General features: G+C 39.3%; 1 protein-coding gene across 1 annotated transcript in view; it reads right to left on the reverse strand.

Annotated features, from left to right (window-relative positions):
- Nucleotides 1-21689, reverse strand: part of LOC117327333 (potassium voltage-gated channel subfamily KQT member 1-like) — a 52937-nt gene that overhangs the window by 27522 nt on the left and 3726 nt on the right. Inside the window, exons 2-3 of the mRNA XM_033884262.1 lie at nucleotides 2994-3539; nucleotides 403-806 (exon numbers count right to left, since the gene is read on the reverse strand). Coding sequence (XP_033740153.1) covers nucleotides 403-722 — 320 coding nt within the window. The 5' untranslated portion in view covers nucleotides 723-806; nucleotides 2994-3539. The remainder of the gene's footprint in view (nucleotides 1-402; nucleotides 807-2993; nucleotides 3540-21689) is intronic.

The raw sequence follows: 21689 nt of genomic DNA on the forward strand, positions 1-21689 counted from the left end.
CCTTCATTTTGTAAAAGTAGCACACTCTTCAGCATATGTTTTTGACAGTAAAAAAACCCACAGCATATCTGACCTGAGGTTGAGAAGATGATGTGTTCAGATCTCCCATTGGTCAGTCTCAAGTAACCTTGATCATCAATTAGGGTATATACAGCCAATCAGTCAACAACACAAACGTTTTCCTCACAAATAAACGAAATTTGACTGTCAAATAAAATTCAGCTGCAGTAATTATTATATGTATAAACAAGTGACTGCTTTGGCAAATAATTGACAAATGAATTGCGAAATAACATATGCTCCAAATAAAACTTCATGATATAGAGTTCTTTTGACATTAACAATAAATAATATTTACTAAATTATTTCTATGATTTTAATATTTGCTAATGATGTACTTACACAGTAAAATGATAGATGAAGCACTTCCAGCCGGTGGGTCTCTCAAGGAAGTTATAAAGCTGAGCCTGTACACTACTGCGGGCATGTCCGTACAGGGGAATGGTGGAACGTATGTCACCTTTCTCATACGTCTGGTATGTTGTCTTGGGATCTAAGTATGTAGCATTGTAATTTGGTATAGTTGAGCCTTGGGTATCGGTATAGGCATTGGGAACAGTGTAGGAGTTACTCTTGTTTTTACTGCCACGAAATAATCCTGTGCGCATTTCAACTTTTGGAATGAAACACTTCCTCGTCTCATCTCCTTCACTCTGATCCATATCTTGATTTTAGTGAATCTTGATTGTAGTTCCCTGTTGACCTTCAAGTCATCGTTGTTCTTTTCTTGTTTTCAACTACCAGAGCTACAAAACAAAATAGAAATATGCTAGAGCACTGACACACCAGGAAGGGGACCCCGCAATGTGTTTGCCTCTAAACCAGGAATGAGTGTTACATTACAGAATTCAAGATATTGTGCAAATAACATAGTAACAGCAACCTTGACCTTTGATCTTCACGCCTGAAAAGTTATCCCAAGCAAGTGCTTTCTTTGAGGAAGCACTGGATAATCAATGTCTAAGTGCAATTAATTGAACCTTAGAACTCTTTGGATATTGTGCATCAACTAATTTTCTATTTATAGTGTAAAAGTAGAGTATAATGTCACTTTACTAGCTCAGACTAGCAGGAATTTCCCTTTAGTCTAGTGGTAGGATGTTTGCCTTGAGAGGGAGAGGTCGAACACCAGCGCGGACAGGGTACGTATTTTTCATTACCCCTTCCTCTTACAATAGTAACAGTTACCCTCACCTTTAAATGCAACCAAACTTGAAACACTAAAGCAATGGATAGTCTTCAATCAAATCATGATGTTTACTGTACATGTCAAATGTAGTCAGTCAGTTTACCAATATAAATGATAAACTGCAAAGCGCATCACCATTTAAAAAAAAAACCATTAAAAAGTAACTTTTTTTAAAACTGATTTGAAAACATTCAATCTGAAACTAAATAAACTATTAACTAGATATACATCAACATTATATCTTAGATGATATATAAACCTGTATCCTGCATTCCTATAAGAGTAAAGTAACAGATGCACCTCTCAACAAAACATGATTTGCCTGCAGTCTCCGCTATACAATAACTACCTACACTTCTAGGGAAGCATGTGGTATTTGTACCGTAGACAACATGGAGAAAGGAGAACTTATTTACTAAATCTATTTACTACCTCAGTTCATGAGCTGTCAATATCTCATGTCGTAGAGCGATCACATTTCATGGTTAATTTGGCAGTAGGGATTTATCAGAATCAATCCAAGCACCCTTACAAATGCCTTCCTTTAGCTTGGCCCTTCCCGATGTCCTATGACTGGCCATAACATGTATAGGGACACAATAGAACCAAATGAAAACAAATTTGATCAGTGTCACTCAGTATTTCCTGTTTACAGACAATGTTGTCGAAGTTATTTAATTTGAAGTCATTTCATGTCGACCAGACACTGGTTTTCTCAGATTTTCGAAGAACTTTAGTTTAAGGATTTTCGGATATTAGATTTTGAAAACTGGTCAAGGTATTCATGCAATTTTGTTAGAACTTATTTGATTGCTCTTGATCCTTCCTAGCAAGTTGCAGGATATTTTTTTTTTTTTAGAAAAGTTGTCCCAGTTTTAGATGTAATCTATATTATTGCACATCTACATATTTATCCAGCCATGGTTTACCTCATGGTTATGGCTACCTTTAGACTTGAGATAACTATCATAGTATTTAAACTATAACCAACTATCATTATTCCTGATATGACTTTTAAAAGAAATTATTCCCTCTTCTTATGTTTTAAGTATTTTTCCTCTATAAAAATCATTTATTTGACAATACTAGTGACACAATGAAACTATTTTTACCAGTAATAAAAAACTGTTACTGTTGACAATATTATGGGTGTTTTGGAAGAAAATATTTGTATATATTTAACACAGTTTTAACTTCTGAAACCATGATCAAAGATCAAGGCAACTCATTTTAAGAAAAAAAAACTGATATGTTTCTGTCTCGGGGAGTTATAACATAAAATTCTCCACATTTTGTTTACATTAAGAAAAGGAAGCTATACTGCGAGTAATTCCCTATACCTCTAGACAAACTGAGTTCACAATTAAAAGATATTCTTTGATCATTGAAGGACAATTACAGATGAAATATAAAACATTCTACAACATGTGCTTTATTTTATTTTCAGATTTTGCTGAGAAAGCAGTAATGGCTCCGGCGTCACAGACATTTGTGTTACTTCATTATCACTTCTGCCCGAGTCTTCAGGTGCTTGCCATCTAGAACACCTCTGTGTGTATATAGGAAAACAACCTACCTACAATTTTTAAAGCCAGTATAAAAATACGTGGAATATATCAACAATTTTACTCATCTTCATCATCAACACCTGCCAACCTTAAGTTCAATGTATTAATAAGTTTTACCCGGAGTTTAGTCATCGTTTTTACATACACCAGATCAAAATGGTGCTGACAATACTTACTGTATTGGAGACCTCTGGCTGATGATCCGACAGTTGATCTTTATTGACAAGCAATGGGCAAATTACGGCCTTTTATCAGCCATTCTGTCCTATCAGTATCACAATATAAAACAAGTTTATGATGAAAAACAATTCGAGCCTTCCACCACACCTGTATCCTTCAGCATCACTGAGTAATTTCCATTTGTCTACCTTAATGCTTCATAGGAAGTACACCAGTTCTTTTCATGAAATCACCCGGTGTCACCTATTCATACAGTATGAATACCAATTCACAGTAACGAGATGGTGATATTCCACCCAATTAACACAAAAGTCCCTATCCAATTAATCAGCATCTATATAACATACAATTAAGTCAGCATTTATCTAACAGAAAACATGCTTCCTCAAACAAGAGACAGACTGGCCGAGTCAGCTACAGTACCAGAATTCCTTTTCGTCATGTGCTGGACATTTCTGGTGAAGATCAAAGATTCAGGTTGTCATTCCTCTGTACTTTACTGAACATAAGCTGGCCCTTCTCTAATCATGAAATCCTGGAATCTGAAACACACAACCGAGGCATAACAAATCAATGGTGATGGTCTGGCGAGCAGAGTGACAATACTGCTACAATCAATACTGTCTGTTTTGATAAACACAGGTGAAAAGAAGGATCAGCAGGGACAACACATATATATACTAATCATTAAGGCTGTGCTCTATTGGAATCAAATCAGGTCCCTAACTGTATAGAACATGTGCCAATACAGGAAGGGACAGTTTACACATATTTTAGTTACACTGTGAAATTGTCTGTCATGCCTGCCAATCTTCTCTTAATTGATGCTGCAATCTTCATAACAGAACGATATAATTGTTGGAGAGGAAGTTGTGTTATTATTGTTGGAGAGGAAGTTGTGTTATTAATGTCCAAGATGGGAAAACTGCTACCAAGGTGGTAATTAGGGTATTTTTAGCCTCCGACGTTACTGTAAATGTATAGGCAATGACTTTGGAAAGTTTATAACCTACTTCTATTACCTCTCGACCTGATTTTAGTGGCTTTTACCAGGGGACTGTTTTACAATTAATATAATTGTTTTCTCCATTCTTCCGTAGCATGATCACTGACAATGATATGAACCGGAGGTGCACGAATCATAATACTTAAAACTATACATGTAATAAAATGTAATTGCTGCTTCCAACAGACTCATGGAGAATTTCTCATTACTTCAGTCGGAAGAGCATACATACAGGGTCTAGTAATTATGATATAAGCTGGGCCAGGGTTCAAGATTTGATCCCCAGCAGTCAGTAAAGATACTGTGGCCAAGGTGAAGGTTTTTTTAAAAGTAGGTCAAAGGTTATGTTACTAGGTCGGAAAATGCAGTACTAATGAAAAATTCTGGTGACAAGGAACTCGCACGTCAAATATGAAATGTATATACATGTATCTTCATTGGTATCATCAACTTGGTTAAACGATCTACAGACGATGCTGACAACTGAGGTTTCTTCCAGACTGGCACCCAATGTTACATTGCAGGATCCTGAAAAAATATCCAACTATGCTCCACAACCATTGTTGTTTACCAAGGAATACTAGCTGCTTCCTCACAACTCGGCTAGGCAAAATTTCTCTTTAGTACTTCAGTAAAACAAGTCTAGTAAACTATAGGGTTCAAAGATGCAGTCTCCAGCACAGGGGTTTGACATATTAAGTGATCTGGGGGTCAAACTCTGGTTTAAACCTTTAATTCAGGGTCAAAGTAATGTGTAAAGGCCATGGTCCCCAGCAGGAACATCAAAATAATATAACCACTAGCTGTGTTACATTAGTTGGGCATGGTAGAGTGTGTTGCATTGGCATGACTATAATGAGTTATTTAGTGATCATTACATTGTATATAGCACTATATATATATACAAACAGTATAAGCTGCATGAGTAAAACCTGACAGTACTCACATCACCAATTAGTGCTTAATTTGTGTTCATCACCTGCTGTCAAAATCTCATCAATATATAATGAAACTAGATAACGATCAGGGGAGACAATCCGTCCTGATTCTCTTTGCGTGTAATTTGAACTGAATGTAGAACATCCGGTGGGTAAATATCAATATCAGTATTAACCATTGATGGAAAAAATTTGAAGCGAAAACGACAGATGTCAAATTATCAGATCTACAACACCTTAGGAATCAGGCTGTAATAAAAGTGATGGTATTTTATGCTCTATTCAACTCACAGTGTCAAGTCATTTGGAAATCTCCTCTCATTTGATATATATGACCTTGAATAGTGGTCAGGATTATATATAAACTTATCTGGAAATATGAGCTTCAATAAATATGCTTAGGGTTGACATAAATCCTTGTAATTTTATCAACTGAAAAATTTCAAATGTGAAATGTAGGAGGGATCACAAAGGAGGACAGAATGGCAGTGTTACATGATATGGACATTCAAATATATCACATGGCATGTATGCACAATATGACCAAGTGAAACATTGAGCACTACAATTACTGGAACATTTTTAAGTACAATACACAACTGCATATGTTATGGAACAGAATAAAAACATCTAATTCTGCTTTTTATGTCACAATTGGACAAATAAGATATCAGGTTATATACTTGTACATTACCTGTATTTAATGCTTAACGGCCAACATCACCCCAGCCCCACCCAATTTTGTCGGCCAACATCACCCCACCCCCACCCAATTTTGTCGGCCAACATCACCCCAGCCCCACCCAATTTTGTCGGCCAACATCACCCCACCCCCACCCAATTTTGTCAAAATATGTTAAAAGCGAACTGTATTCATGTACATATCCATAATATTATACAAAGACCAAAAAATAATTTGAATTCCGTAAAAATCATTAATGATATTAACTAGCCTTTCATTATTTTTTTCCTGTCAAAACTGGCCCTTTCCACTAAGAGCTATAGCTGGTGACAGGGAGTGTGTAGAGTCATGGTGACAGGGAGTGTGTAGAGTCATGGTGACAGGGAGTGTGTAGAGTCATGGTGACAGGGAGTGTGTAGAGTCATGGTGACAGGGAGTGTGTAGAGTCATGGTGACAGGGAGTGTGTAGAGTCATGGTGACAGGGAGTGTGTAGAGTCATGGTGACAGGGAGTGTGTAGAGTCATGGCGACAGGGAGTGTGTAGAGTCATGGCGACAGGGAGTGTGTAGAGTGCTATACCTGGTAATAACTCCCACGTAATGTTCTAATTGGCAAACACTGTGAAATGAAATAATAACGGCTGGTTACCAGTCATCATTTTCCTCCATAGCTCACCATATTGGCTAAATAATAAAATTTTACCACCGATATCATTAAATCCCGATAGCTTCCAGATACATGAGCTGTCACTGCTGAGCTGTATCAATACTATATCCTAATCCATGCATGTAATTTCTGCTGAACCTAAATATTATGTCATCAAATATTATGTAATTAGTATAGGAGTTATTTGCAACAAGCTTCTTTATTAGGAAACATAGACTGTTTTCACCCAAACAGTGGGCTTCTTCTAGGACAAGATCTAGAGCCGTAAATACAAAAATGGAGACATATTGTAATGGTTTATAGCATATAACACTCGGACTCATATCAGCTTATAGCGTAGATACGATCATCTTTTAAAATTTGCAATTAATCTTAAACAAGAATTCCACGGAAGTGGATGTGTCGGAAGTGGATGTGTTGCCTACGCAGCAGTCAAACTGATCTGCTCTGAAAATCAAAACAATGTTTAATGCAAAATTTAAGTTGTGTTCATACAGAAGTTTTAGGTTGATTGACCCAAAAGGAACTGGATAAAGTTTCTATTGATTTACAGTGACTTTGACCTTCAAACCTGAAAAGCAATCTCAAGCAAATAGTTTTGATAAGGAAGCACTAACAAAGTTTGAGTTTGATTGGTCCAAGGGAACTCAAGTTATTGTATGGAAACCAATTTTCTATTAATAGTAAGTGACCTTAACCTTTGACCTTTGAACATGATAAGCAATCCTAAGCATTTGGTAAGGAAGCACTATACAAAGTTCGAGTTTGATCAGCCCAATGAAACTCAAGTTATCGCACTGAAACCATTGTGCGGACGACGCCACTGATGTCACCGACGCCGCAGACATAGTGATACCTATATGTCACCTTTTTCAGACGCCACAAAAAATGAATAGAATATACAGATATTTAGTACCTACACATGTGATACGTCATAAATGTAATGCCAAAATAACTGTCCCATATATTAATGGTTATCCAGTGTTCATTTTAGGCTGCGCCAACACGCCATTGGCGCTATATTTTATCACTAGGTGCATAAAATTATGTTTCACCGGGTCCTCGGGCGCAACAACAAAAAATGGACCATTTCTTAGCGATAGTCAATAATATCTGCCGTATAACCGATCTCCACTGTTGTTTTCTTGGTTTTCATGCCAAACGCGCCTCGAGTGAAACACAATGTATTTGATTGGTCGATAGAGACATGTAACCTAACAATGATTTTGATTGGTTCGGTTGTTTCAGAAGTAAACATAACAAAAATGTCTTCGGGAAAAAGAAAAACGCCGTGTGAGGGGTCCGTGAAAAGTAAAAAACGAACTGTATTACACTATTTTTCGGTGAGTCAACGGTCAGATAGTAACAATGACGGAACGATCAATGATTCCACAAAGCAATCGGGCGGTGCTTCAGCAAAAAATACGGAGCAATCCGACATTGAAGTTACTGAATCTAAGCTGGTTGACCAAACAGAATCATCGACATCGGGCCGAGTGTTTCAGAGCAAATGGCTTTCTCTTTTTGATGAGTTCATTGTTCCTGGATGTGAAATTGACTGATATTGTGTGAATTTTGATGTGAATGTGAAGATTAAGAAAAAAAAATTATACTGGTAATGCTAAATTACTTTTATTAAATGTTTCTTGAAGTGATATTGCCTGACGTTTGAATTTTTGATGTGCATGTGAAGATTTAGAAGAAAAACAAAACAAAACAATTTATAACAGTGGTAAGGATGATTATTTTTCATGTTATTTTACCTTGGCCCTACTTTTTTGGCCAATGACCCCAGTTTTTCAACCCAAGGGGGCCCAATGGCCCCCCTTTTAACAAATCTAAAATGAACACTGGTTAACAAAATTGTAAATGATCTTGAGGTAATTAGAGTATCTTAATAAAGTTTGATATATATTTATCAATACACAATACATAGAATGGGCACAGCTACAGCCACCAACTCCAAAAATGATGGTGTAATAGGAAATCCCAATTAAGTTGGGCAGCACCATATATGAAAACCTTGTTATGTCAAACATACTGGAATCAACATGCATAACAATATGGAAATGTAACAAGAATCATATCAGAACAAAATATTACTTTAGAAGGCAGAATTATTCATATCATAATTGATAACCTGTTCAAAAAACAGAATGAGGATCATACAGATCTCTGCAAAGACAAATGCTGTCAAGGGCAATAACTCTTTTAAAAAGTTGTTAAAAAGCTGTTAATGTCCCTAGTTTTAGCTCCTGAGCATGAGCAAAATAGTCCTTCTCGTAACAGAGTCAGTACTGTAGTTTCATGAACTATTCATGAACTATCTCATGAACTTTCCATCTCCAATTCATGAACAGTTCATGAACGTTCCTGAGTTCATAAATTACATTTCGCAGGGGATGACCAGGATAAATTTTCAAAAAAACAAAAACAAAAACAAAAAATTATCACAAAAGAGAAATGAGACCTCTAGACAAAAAAAAATGCATAATGGAGTCATTTTGATTTAATTTTCCACACAGATGATAGAAAATGGCAAACACATTTTGCTAGCTATATTGAATGCAGATGAAAGAAATGTCATACTAAATCAGCAGAAATGCCTTCATGGGAAATAACATCAATCTACTTGAAGAAAATAACCTGTCAGAGAGAGAATGATGTCGTCAGCAGCCTGAGATAGGACAAGATGACATAGCTTAATGTCATATAACAAGTTTTACCCCAAATAAATTTTCTCATCCATATGAGTCTGATAATGTACACCACATCCAATTATTATATCCAGTCAACACTACCGATCAAAATTCATCATCACATTCTGTAATTGTCTTCACTATCCTAACACTCTCTTCACTGTTTAAAATTTCGCAGCAGGGCCATATTCACCCTGTTTAATATCGACAAGGGAAATCGGTCAAATATATCCCATTGATAATTCAATTTCTTTCCGAGCTAGAAGAGAGCTGTTTTTGTCAGGAAAGCACTCTATACGATTTCAGTTAGAAAGAAATCCATGTTTGTCACAGCACCAGCAGCAAAGCCACTAAATTTTGCGGTCTCCATTGTCAGGTTTCCATATAAGGCTGCTGTATGTCCGCAGATTACAAATCCTTCTGTCAAAGATATATACTATCATGCATGGAGAAAAATTGTGATATTGATTTGAATTTAGTTTTTCAAACTTATCTTATGTATTTTGTTATTTCAATGCATTGTGTGTACTTTCAATCTTGTCATGATTATTTTTGTACTTGGTATTGATGTCTTTGTGTTACTCATATTTTAGTGTTTGAGAGAACCAAGAACCAATAAAATCTTGAAATCATGACAATGGATTTTATGAGTTGTTCAAAGAGCAAGAAAAAATTCTGTAGAATTTTGAATTGTCTCTCAATGCCATGGGTTTGATAACTAATTAACCAAACATATCTCTGTATGGTGTATCGATCAACAGAGCATTCATAAAACTAAAAAACTAAAAACAATTTTCCGCCCACATAGATACCATTTTTATATTGATAACACATAATGTAGAAATGGTAGCCCTGTATAAAAGTGGGAGTATATTGCTACCTTATTAGCTCAGGTTAGTGAAAAGTTCCCTTGTAGGGCTAGAGGTTTTTATTCCTCATTTCAATTACTTTCCAAATTTGTATTCGTGAATTTCATCGATACTTTTGTTTCAATCACATAAAGTTGGTTTGGAATAATATTTGCTCAAAAGTTAGGGAACTAAACAGAAAATTCTATTTTTAGTAATTGGTATCTTCTTGTAACCTTGACCTTTGATGAACCTTATTCCTAACATCAATAGGGCAGTTCCTGACTTCTCATTAAGTAACCTACATGTACAGACCAAGTTTATGCTTTGTGCAAAATCTATATTAGTTTAGCATGGGGAGAGACAATTCATTCCAAAAAATTCCATTTCAGGTGACCTTGACATTTGATTGAATTCATTTAAAAAAGATTCAGTTATCTTTATCTTATAGCTTTGTGTAATCATGTTTGTGCTTACAGTAATAAGCATCTGGAAAAGAAAATTCAATTTGAAAGTAATTCACATATTGAGTGACAATGACCTTGAATTCATTCACCACTGAAGAAAACAACAAGGTTCTCTCCTTAGCAAAATTACATAGCCTTATATGGTTGAAGTGAACGTCCTATTATTGGACCTTTTCCTTCTTAGATTACTGTAGCATCTCGACAAGAAATGTAGGATAAAGAGATAAAACTGTGCTGCTATATATAATACCTTTGACAACAGTTATAAAACATCATTACACGTATTAGTTTCTCAATATTTGAGGAGTATAGGCAGAGACCTTGAATCTAGGTCTATTTTATGACCATTTAACAGCACTAAATTCCCCTCTGCAAAAAAGGACAGAAATTCACCTATTTTCAACTTGAAGTTCCCCAAAAAGTCGGCAGTATGAAGCATTTCCTCGGCCATGATGCTTGTGTTCTAATGAAGGAACCAACATCAGGTTACAGAACTCAGACCATTCTTATTTATTCAATATTCAATCATTGATGCTATTAAAAACTATGCTTGATGAAAATAAGATAATGCCAAAAAATCAAAGCTTATTCTTAAAATAAAAAAATAGATGGTCAAGTGTCACAAAAGACATTCTGGAAAGCAGCAGAATTTCAAGGGGCATAGTTTGTCTACCTATTTTACGCTAATGGATTGAAAAAAATGAAAAATTCAAGTATCAAAGAAAACGGAAACTTACAAGATTATATTCAAGTAGCATTTATTTATTAACAGAAAAATGCATGATTTTTTCCTCCATATTTATTCCTAATTTATACATTTTTTACGGCAACAATATTTCCATGATTTTTCTAAAACTGTTTGTTCCCTTAATTAAAAGCTAGATTAATTCCTGATAGCTTACTTGATTTTATGTCTTTACTTTTAGAAAGTATGAGATTTTAAAGATTTAAGTAATTCTGATAACTTGATTCATTGGGAAAAATAAAACCACATTCGGAAGTAATTAACATGGGCATCGAAATTCAGACTCAAATTGGAGGGTATATATTATGGAGCAATAAGATTATCCATTGATGATACAGAGATGCTATGTCCCATTTTTAGGGATGCTATGTCCCACTTTAAAACGTATTTACCATTTCAGATGAAAAACATCAACTCCTGATAGAACATGTCACGAAATACAAATATCACAGAATCAACAAATTTTCACAACCTAAAATGGATTGACTGCATAATTCACTCTCAGTGTCAGTATCGATATTGGAAATAAAATCTTAGCAAACATTCCAGTGAATGGGATCATTTACATAATACAATTGAATTTCTTTCCATCTGCGAGTGCGATTACAGGCACCAATGTATTATAATGGACGCTGTGTAAACTGTGAATGCGTTTTAATTAATGTGTCATTTTTTTTCTGTTGATTTATGTTTCATTTCCGTCTACAAAAGCAATGCTTTTCTGAATTAGTAATGGTTAAAGTTAAACAGTTAATCCTTGCTGTTTAACTGTTTAGCACACATCTCTTCTGTGAAAAGCTATAGCTATACTAATTGTACCTTGTAATTGAAAACCACATAACCATTGAGCCTGTATCACCACTGAAAACAGTAAGAACTGTGTGTTCTTCTATCAATTGTTGTTAACATCAATTAGATTCTTATAATTTAATTCTTAATTAAAAACAAGCATTCTAAGAGTACAATGTATTGCTAAAGCAAAACATGTCCCCACCAGCCCCTGCTTAAAATAGTAACAGTAACCTTGACCTTGACCCAAAAACCTGAAACTGGAACTTGATCTGTAGCTACTCATACTGAAGTGAAATACCAACTTTCACCAACATTTGCTGAGAAAAGTTTGGAAAACTGAGTGGACAGACCAACAGACAGACATTGCCAGATGAACAGGACGAAACCTATATATAGTCCCTCAGTTTTACTGGTAGGGGATTAATGATTGCTAATTAAAGATAGTACTGTGACTAATATTAACAAGGGTTACCATAGAGCATTCAATGCCCTGGTTGCCTTGACGAGAAGTCCCCTCATTATTTTACAGGTACAGATGAAGGGTTTTTTTGGACAAGAAGAACGCTGTTATTCTTGAACATGGTAACAATCTTCTTAGTGTCCTAATATTTAGAACAAGTACAGAGCATGCCCTAAGAACAGAAATTAAGATGTGCCACTCACTATAGTACCCAATTTAGATCCACAATAGTCCTCAAATTTGTCTAATACATTTACACAAAAAATAGAACATGTTAAGTTCCATTCTATTGTACCCTGGCATGTCAGATAAAGAGTTTTGAACCAAATCATGTTTGACCGCACATCTTGACCAATTACTAGCACCAAATGTAACTGGAGAGCAATGACCAGACAGGCCAGACTCAAATTTGGGATCCATGGACTCCAACCAATTATATATTTCTTTCAATGCCTCCTCTAAAGGAATCAAACCCTGCACTTCTGGCTTACTAGTCTTGATTACACTCAATGGGCTGGTGTCCTGTTTAGCTGAGGGCATGGTATACTGTGGCTAGTATTAACCAAGGTTACCAATGAACAACCAAATAGAAGTCAAAATCATGAAAGCAATTCTGTAGAAGAGTATTGATAGCGACTGCAGAACATGTTAATGGATGAAAAGTACAACATAACAACATTAAACCCTGCATGTTTTGCTGTCAATATTCATGTTGTCAGACAGCTAGCTACCATCAGACTTCCAATTAGCCAGAGCAGTCCTCAAGTTCTGCAAGACTTAATTACAAGATGGAATTTACTTTTATAGATGTTGTTCTACATTGAGCCAGGATTAAAGAGAACACCTTTTATCAACCTCAGAGACTAACATTAGCATCCGATGTACCACTGAAATGCCATCTCAGCCTCCTAAATAAACATTTCATGATTAATCACAACACAGTTGTATATACCTAAATAAAAGCTAAAGTGAGCAGGGGCTCACTTAGATTTACCCAAACCACTCTGTCAATAAAATAAATCTAACCTGCAGTTCATGACATTATCAAAGCTTGTACACAAGTTTTTTTGTTTTTTGTTTTCATTTTGAAAGTGGTAAATTTTGTGTTGTAACTCTGACATATGATCACCGAATCTTATCATATGGTGTGGTTAAGAACTAAATCCGTCCAGAAATCTGTCCAAGTACAAAATACATTTTGTACATTAAAGCTTTTGCATAAACAGGTGGACACATGGACCCACAAAGTGATTATTAGTTACACTTACTAACTTAAGTGTGAACCTGCAGATAAAATCAATTTTCCTGAAGAAAGAACAAAACTAGAGCAGACTTTCTATACATTTGATTTTCCACACAACTTTCTTCTAAGTCTACTTCACAGTTTATTTAAAGATCATGTTTTATTTTTTGTGCTATTGTATATAGCTCCATTATGAAGCATATAATTCAAGTTAATGGAACAAAAGCATTAGATTCTTCATGAGTTGGACAGAGTTATGATTTTATTGTGGGTGCTAGTCACATTTAAACAAACCAATTGCATTTCTAAAACAAGTTCTTTCTTTGTCAGCTTGTAAAACAAAAATCTACAAAAATATTTCAAGCATTGCTCATGAATAAACTTTGGCATGGTTTATATCTTGTGTGTATTGTAAGCATCCAAACCACTTAAATTAAATAGCATTCTTCCATTTAAAGTTAAATCATTTGAATTTGAGAAATTTTGATTATGGTGTTTGCTGTATGTGGCTGATCAGTCAGTAGCCCAGACTATACCCAGGCAGCTGTAGTGGCTATGGCTCTGTAGAACCTATCAAGAGAGAGTGGTATAACACTTACACAGTGCTTATCTCCAGAACACCCTGGTTATACAATATACACAACGGACATAGAGTAACCTTCAATTTCACACCATTGTCAGCTTCATGTACAGCTAGAATTTCACTTTTTCGGCATAGCTGTCTAATATTCTTTTGGCCCCAGATATGACGCGACAGGTGGCGTTACTGGTCAACATGAAGTATGTGATTGGTCAATGTAGCGGTAAATGCAAAATGCAGATATGCAGATATGCAGTTAAAGACGAAAAAAAAATTAAGATTGAATGCAAGCTGAATAAGTGGATATATCTATTCAAATGACACATTAATAAAATCATATTCCTGATTCAAATGCAGTCTTATTATCACCAAAAATGATTCAAAATGATATAATTTTGTTATCCGTGCTGAAACTGCGCATTTATTAATTAGTTCGTTTATAACCACCAGCATTACTATGCCGTTTATCTTTTTTAAAGATATTTCTTGTTTTCACCTAGTTTTCAAATTTTCAAAAAGTTAATAAATTAATAAAACATTGACTTTTTCAGTCAATATTGTTCACCAAAAGATGAATACAAATTCTACGAAATTTTGTATAGACATCTGAATGGGAATAATTAAAATGGAACATGTATACATATCTGATCCTGTTGACCCCATGGAGACTTCCTAGAGCCTTCTGTATGTCACTTGCCCCTACTCCTATGAGTTCCCAGCCTTCCCAATATCACTTACCCCTACTCGTATAAGTTCCCAGCATTCCCTAGGTCTTTTGCCCCTAACTCCTCCTATTCCCAGCAAGTGCCGCCATGTCACTTACCCTAACTCCCAGCCTTCCTTATGTCACCTGCCCCTACTCCTATAAGTTCCTATACTTCCCCATGTCACTTACACCTACTCCTATAAGTTCCCAGCCTTCCCCATGTCACTTACCCCTTCTCCTCCTATAAGTTCCTATACTTCCCCATGTCACTTACCCCTTCTCCTCCTAAAAGTTCCCAGCCTTCCCCATGTCACTTACCCTTTCTCCTCCTATAAGTTCCTATACTTCCCCATGTCACTTACCCCTTCTCCTCCTATAAGTTCCTATACTTCCCCATGTCACTTACCCCTTCTCCTCCTATAAGTTCCCAGCCTTCCCCATGTCACTTACCCTTTCTCCTCCTATAAGTTCCTATACTTCCCCATGTCACTTACCCCTTCTACTCCTATAAGTTTCTATACTTCCCCATGTCACTTACCCCTTCTCCTCCTATAAGTTCCCAGCCTTCCCCATGTCACTTGCCCCTACTCCTCTTATAAGTTCCCAGCCTTCCCCATGTCACTTACCCCTACTCCTATAAGTTCCCAGCATTCCCACTGTCACTTACCCTTTCTCCTCCTATAAGTTCCTATACTTCCCCATGTCACTTACCCCTTCTCCTATAAGTTCCTATACTTCCCCATGTCACTTACCCCTTCTCCTCCTATAAGTTCCTATACTTCCCCATGTCACTTACCCCTTCTCCTCCTATAAGTTCCTATACTTCCCCATGTCACTTACCCCTTCTCCTCCTATAAGTTCCTATACTTCCCCATGTCACTTACCCCTTCTCCTCCTATAAGTTCCCAGCCTTCCCCATGTCACTTACCCCTTCTCCTCCTATAAGTTCCTATACTTCGCCATGTCACTTACCCCTTCTCCTCCTATAAGTTCCTATACTTCGCCATGTCACTAACCCCTTCTCCTACTATAAGTTCCTATACTTCCCCATGTCACTTACCCCTTCTCCTCCTATAAGTTCCTATACTTCGCCATGTCACTTACCCCTTCTCCTCCTATAAGTTCCTATACTTCCCCATGTCACTTACCCCTTCTCCTCCTATAAGTTCCCAGCCTTCCCCATGTCACTTACCCCTTCTCCTCCTATAAGTTCCCAGCCTTCCCCATGTCACTTACCCCTTCTCCTCCTATAAGTTCCTATACTTCCCCATGTCACTTACCCCTTCTCCTCCTATAAGTTCCTATACTTCGCCATGTCACTTACCCCTTCTCCTCCTATAAGTTCCTATACTTCCCCATGTCACTTACCCCTTCTCCTCCTATAAGTTCCTATACTTCCCCATGTCACTTGCCCCTTACTCCTCCTATAAGTTCCTATTCTTCCCCATGTCACTTACATGTACCCCTTCTCCTCCTATAAGTTCCCAGCCTTCCCCATGTCTCATTGTTCCCTTCTGTACATTTAACTAATTCCTATAATCACACCCATTACTCTTTACCTAACTCTTTTATTCCATGAATGATAATCAATTCCTATGTCCATCTTCTCCTCACAATGTCCCTCTCACAGTTCAGTCTGTATGATCCTGTATAATTAAGGCTTCTATTTATATATAAAGTCTTCCTCAACAAGACCTCAAGTTGTATTTATATGAATTCTTCGGCACATACTTGCACGAACAAGGTCAGGACACCTATTTATCAATCAATTCTTCCTCTGTAATTGAGAACTTTGAATAAACATCTCAAGAGCTTAATTAGCACAAAAGGCCTATATGGCCTGTATCACTCAACTGTTTAGTAACTGAAGCTGGCTAAATATACTTGCTCAGGCTGAGAATTGCCAATATCATCCATCAAGAATCTATACATACGGCAGCCATACATCACATCACCAAGGTATGCAATAACAGTATCAGAACCATTATTTTAGGCGATATGGAAGATGTTTCACCTGATCAACATAACTTACACCAGTGACTAATGGGCAAGAATGTCACCAATAAATCCATACATCTACAATCACCCATTGGGCAGGTCTTATGATTCATAAGAAGATATTTATTGATAATTGCCTTAACCCTGTCCTTAAAGGCCAAGGTTATAGGTCTCACACAACTATTTATTTCACTATATGCTACAACCATTGACTCCATCCCTTTAATCACTCATTTGAAGTTCAAATATTGTGAAATTTTTTAATATATCAAGTTGAAGGGGATGGACAGACAGAGGTGGATATGGAGGAACAGTAGGGGATGGACAGACAGAGGTGGATATGGAGGAACAGTAGGGGATGGACAGACAGAGGAGGATATGGAGGAACAGTAGGGGATGGACAAACAGAGGTGGATATGGACAGACAGAGATGGATATGGAGGAACAGTACAGGATGGACAGACAGAGGTTGATATGGAGGAACATTAGGGGATGGACAGACAGAAGTGGAAAGGGGAAACAGTAGAGGATGGACAGACAGGTGGATATGAAGGAACAGTAGGGGATGAACAGACAGAGGAGGATATGGCGGAAAGGTGGGGGATGGACAGACAGAGGTGGATATGGAGGAACAGTAGGGGATGGACAGACAGAGGTGGATATGGAGGAACAGTAGGAGATGGACAGACAGGTGGATATGGAGGAACAGTGGGGGCTGATCAGACAGAGGTGGATATGGACAGACAGAGGTGGATATGGCGGAAAGGTGGGGGATGAACAGACAGAGGAGGATATGGCGGAAAGGTGGGGGATGGACAGACAGAGGTGGATATGGAAGAACAGTAGGGGATGGACAGACAGAGATGGATATGGAGAAACAGTGGGGGATGGACAGACAGAAGTGGATATGGAGGAACAGTAGGGGCTGATCAGACAGAGGTGGATATGGACAGACAGAGGTGGATATGGAGGAACAGTAGGGGCTGATCAGACAGAGGTGGATATGGACAGACAGAGGTAGATATGGAGGAACAATAGCGGATGAACAAACAGAGGTGGATATGGAGGAACAGTGGGGGATGGACAGGCAGAGTTCGATATGGAGCAACAGTAGGGGATGGACAGACAAAGGTGGATATTGAGGAACAGTAGGGATTGAACAGACAGAGATGGATATGGAGGAATAGTAGGAGATGGACAGACAGGTGGATTTGGAGGAACAGTGGGGGATAGACAGATAGAGGTGGATATGGAGGAACAGTAGGGGATGAACAGACAGAGGAGGATATGGAGGAAAGGTGGGGGATGGACAGACAGGTGGATATGGAGGAACAGTAGAGGATGGACAAACAGAGGTGGATATGGAGGAACAGTAGGGGATGGACAGATAGAGGTGAAGATGGAGGAACAGTAGGGGCTGGACAGATAGAGGTGGAGATGGACAGACAGAGGCATATATGGAGGAACAGTAGGGGCTGGACAGACAGGTGGATATGGAGGAACAGTAGGGGATGGACAGACAAAGGAGGATATGGAGGAACAGTAGGGGATGAACAGACAGAGGAGGATATGGAGGAAAGGTGGGGGATGGACAGACAGAAGTGGATATGGAAGAATAGTAGGGGATGGACAAACAGAGGTGGATATGGAGAAACAACGGGGGATGGACAGACAGAAGTGGATATGGAGGAACAGTGGGGGCTGGACAAACAGAGGTGGATATGGACAGACAGAGGTGGATATGGAGGAACAGTGGGGGATGGACAGACAGAAGTGGATATGGAGGAAAAGTGGGGGATGGACAGACAGAGGTGGATATGGAAGAATAGTAGGGGATGGACAGACAGGTGGATATGAAAAGACAGAGGTGGATATGGAGGAACAGTAGGGGCTGGACAGACAGACGTGGATATGGACAGACAGAGGTGGATATGGAGGAACAGTAGGGGATGGACAAACAGATGTGGATATGGAGGAACAGTGGGGGATGGACAGGCAGAGGTGGATATGGAGGAACAGTAGGGGATGGACAGATAGGTGGATATGGAGGAACAGTAGGGGATGGACAGACAGAGGTGGATATGGAAGAATAGTAGGGGATGGACAGACAGGTGGATATGAAAACAGAGGTGGATATGGAGGAACAGTAGGGGCTGGACAGACAGAGGTGGATATGGACAGACAGAAGTGGATATGGAGGAAAAGTAGGGGATGGACAGACAGAGGTGGATATGGAGGAACAGTGGGGGATGGACAGACAGAGGTGGATATGGAGGAACAGTAGGGGATGGACAGACAGAGGAGGATATGGAGGAATAGTAGGAGATGGACAGACAGGTGGATATGGAGGAATAGTGGGGGATAGACAGACAGAGATGGATATGGAGAAACAGTGGGGGATGGACAGACAGAAGTGGATATGGAGGAACAGTAGGGGCTGATCAGACAGAGGTGGATATGGACAGACAGAGGTGGATATGGAGGAACAGTAGGGGCTGATCAGACAGAGGTGGATATGGACAGACAGAGGTGGATACGGAGGAACAATAGCGGATGAACAAACAGAGGTGGATATGGAGGAACAGTGGGGGATGGACAGGCAGAGTTCGATATGGAGCAACAGTAGGGGATGGACAGACAAAGGTGGATATTGAGGAACAGTAGGGATTGAACAGACAGAGATGGATATGGAGGAATAGTAGGAGATGGACAGACAGGTGGATATGGAGGAACAGTGGGGGATAGACAGATAGAGGTGGATATGGAGGAACAGTAGGGGATGAACAGACAGAGGAGGATATGGAGGAAAGGTGGGGGATGGACAGACAGGTGGATATGGAGGAACAGTAGAGGATGGACAAACAGAGGTGGATATGGAGGAACAGTAGGGGATGGAAAGATAAAGGTGGAGATGGAGGAACAGTAGGGGCTGGACAGATAGAGGTGAAGATGGAGGAACAGTAGGGGCTGGACAGATAGAGGTGGAGATGGACAGACAGAGGCATATATGGAGGAACAGTAGGGGCTGGACAGACAGGTGGATATGGAGGAACAGTAGGGGATGGACAGACAAAGGAGGATATGGAGGAACAGTAGGGGATGAACAGACAGAGGAGGATATGGAGGAAAGGTGGGGGATGGACAGACAGAAGTGGATATGGAAGAATAGTAGGGGATGGACAAACAGAGGTGGATATGGAGAAACAACGGGGGATGGACAGACAGAAGTGGATATGGAGGAACAGTAGGGGCTGGACAAACAGAGGTGGATATGGACAGACAGAGGTGGATATGGAGGAACAGTGGGGGATGGACAGACAGAAGTGGATATGGAGGAAAAGTGGGGGATGGACAGACAGAGGTGGATATGGAAGAATAGTAGGGGATGGACAGACAAGTGGATATGAAAAGACAGAGGTGGATATGGAGGAACAGTAGGGGCTGGACAGACAGACGTGGATATGGACAGACAGAGGTGGATATGGAGGAACAGTAGGGGATGGACAAACAGATGTGGATATGGAGGAACAGTGGGGGATGGACAGGCAGAGGTGGATATGGAGGAACAGTAGGGGATGGACAGATAGGTGGATATGGAGGAACAGTAGGGGATGGACAGACAGAGGTGGATATGGAAGAATAGTAGGGGATGGACAGACAGGTGGATATGAAAACAGAGGTGGATATGGAGGAACAGTAGGGGCTGGACAGACAGAGGTGGATATGGACAGACAGAAGTGGATATGGAGGAAAAGTAGGGGATGGACAGACAGAGGTGGATATGGAGGAACAGTGGGGGATGGACAGGCAGAGGTGGATATGGACAGACAGAAGTGGATATGGAGGAAAAGTAGGGGATGGACAGACAGAGGTGGATATGGAGGAACAGTGGGGGATGGACAGGCAGAGGTGGATATGGAGGAACAGTAGGGGATGGACAGACAGAGGAGGATATGGAGGAATAGTAGGAGATGGACAGACAGGTGGATATGGAGGAATAGTGGGGGATAGACAGACAGAGATGGATATGGAGAAACAGTGGGGGATGGACAGACAGAAGTGGATATGGAGGAACAGTAGGGGCTGATCAGACAGAGGTGGATATGGACAGACAGAGGTGGATATGGAGGAACAGTAGGGGCTGATCAGACAGAGGTGGATATGGACAGACAGAGGTGGATATGGAGGAACAATAGCAGATGAACAAACAGAGGTGGATATGGAGGAACAGTGGGGGATGGACAGGCAGAGTTCGATATGGAGCAACAGTAGGGGATGGACAGACAAAGGTGGATATTGAGGAACAGTAGGGATTGAACAGACAGAGATGGATATGGAGGAATAGTAGGAGATGGACAGACAGGTGGATATGGAGGAACAGTGGGGGATAGACAGATAGAGGTGGATATGGAGGAACAGTAGGGGATGAACAGACAGAGGAGGATATGGAGGAAAGGTGGGGGATGGACAGACAGGTGGATATGGAGGAACAGTAGAGGATGGACAAACAGGTGGATATGGAGGAACAGTAGGGGATGGACAGATAAAGGTGGAGATGGAGGAACAGTAGGGGCTGGACAGATAGAGGTGAAGATGGAGGAACAGTAGGGGCTGGACAGATAGAGGTGGAGATGGACAGACAGAGGCATATATGGAGGAACAGTAGGGGCTGGACAGACAGGTGGATATGGAGGAACAGTAGGGGATGGACAGACAAAGGAGGATATGGAGGAACAGTAGGGGATGAACAGACAGAGGAGGATATGGAGGAAAGGTGGGGGATGGACAGACAGAAGTGGATATGGAAGAATAGTAGGGGATGGACAAACAGAGGTGGATATGGAGAAACAACGGGGGATGGA

This window comes from Pecten maximus, chromosome 5 (assembly GCF_902652985.1).
Source record: "Pecten maximus chromosome 5, xPecMax1.1, whole genome shotgun sequence".
Lineage (NCBI taxonomy): Eukaryota > Metazoa > Mollusca > Bivalvia > Pectinida > Pectinidae > Pecten > Pecten maximus.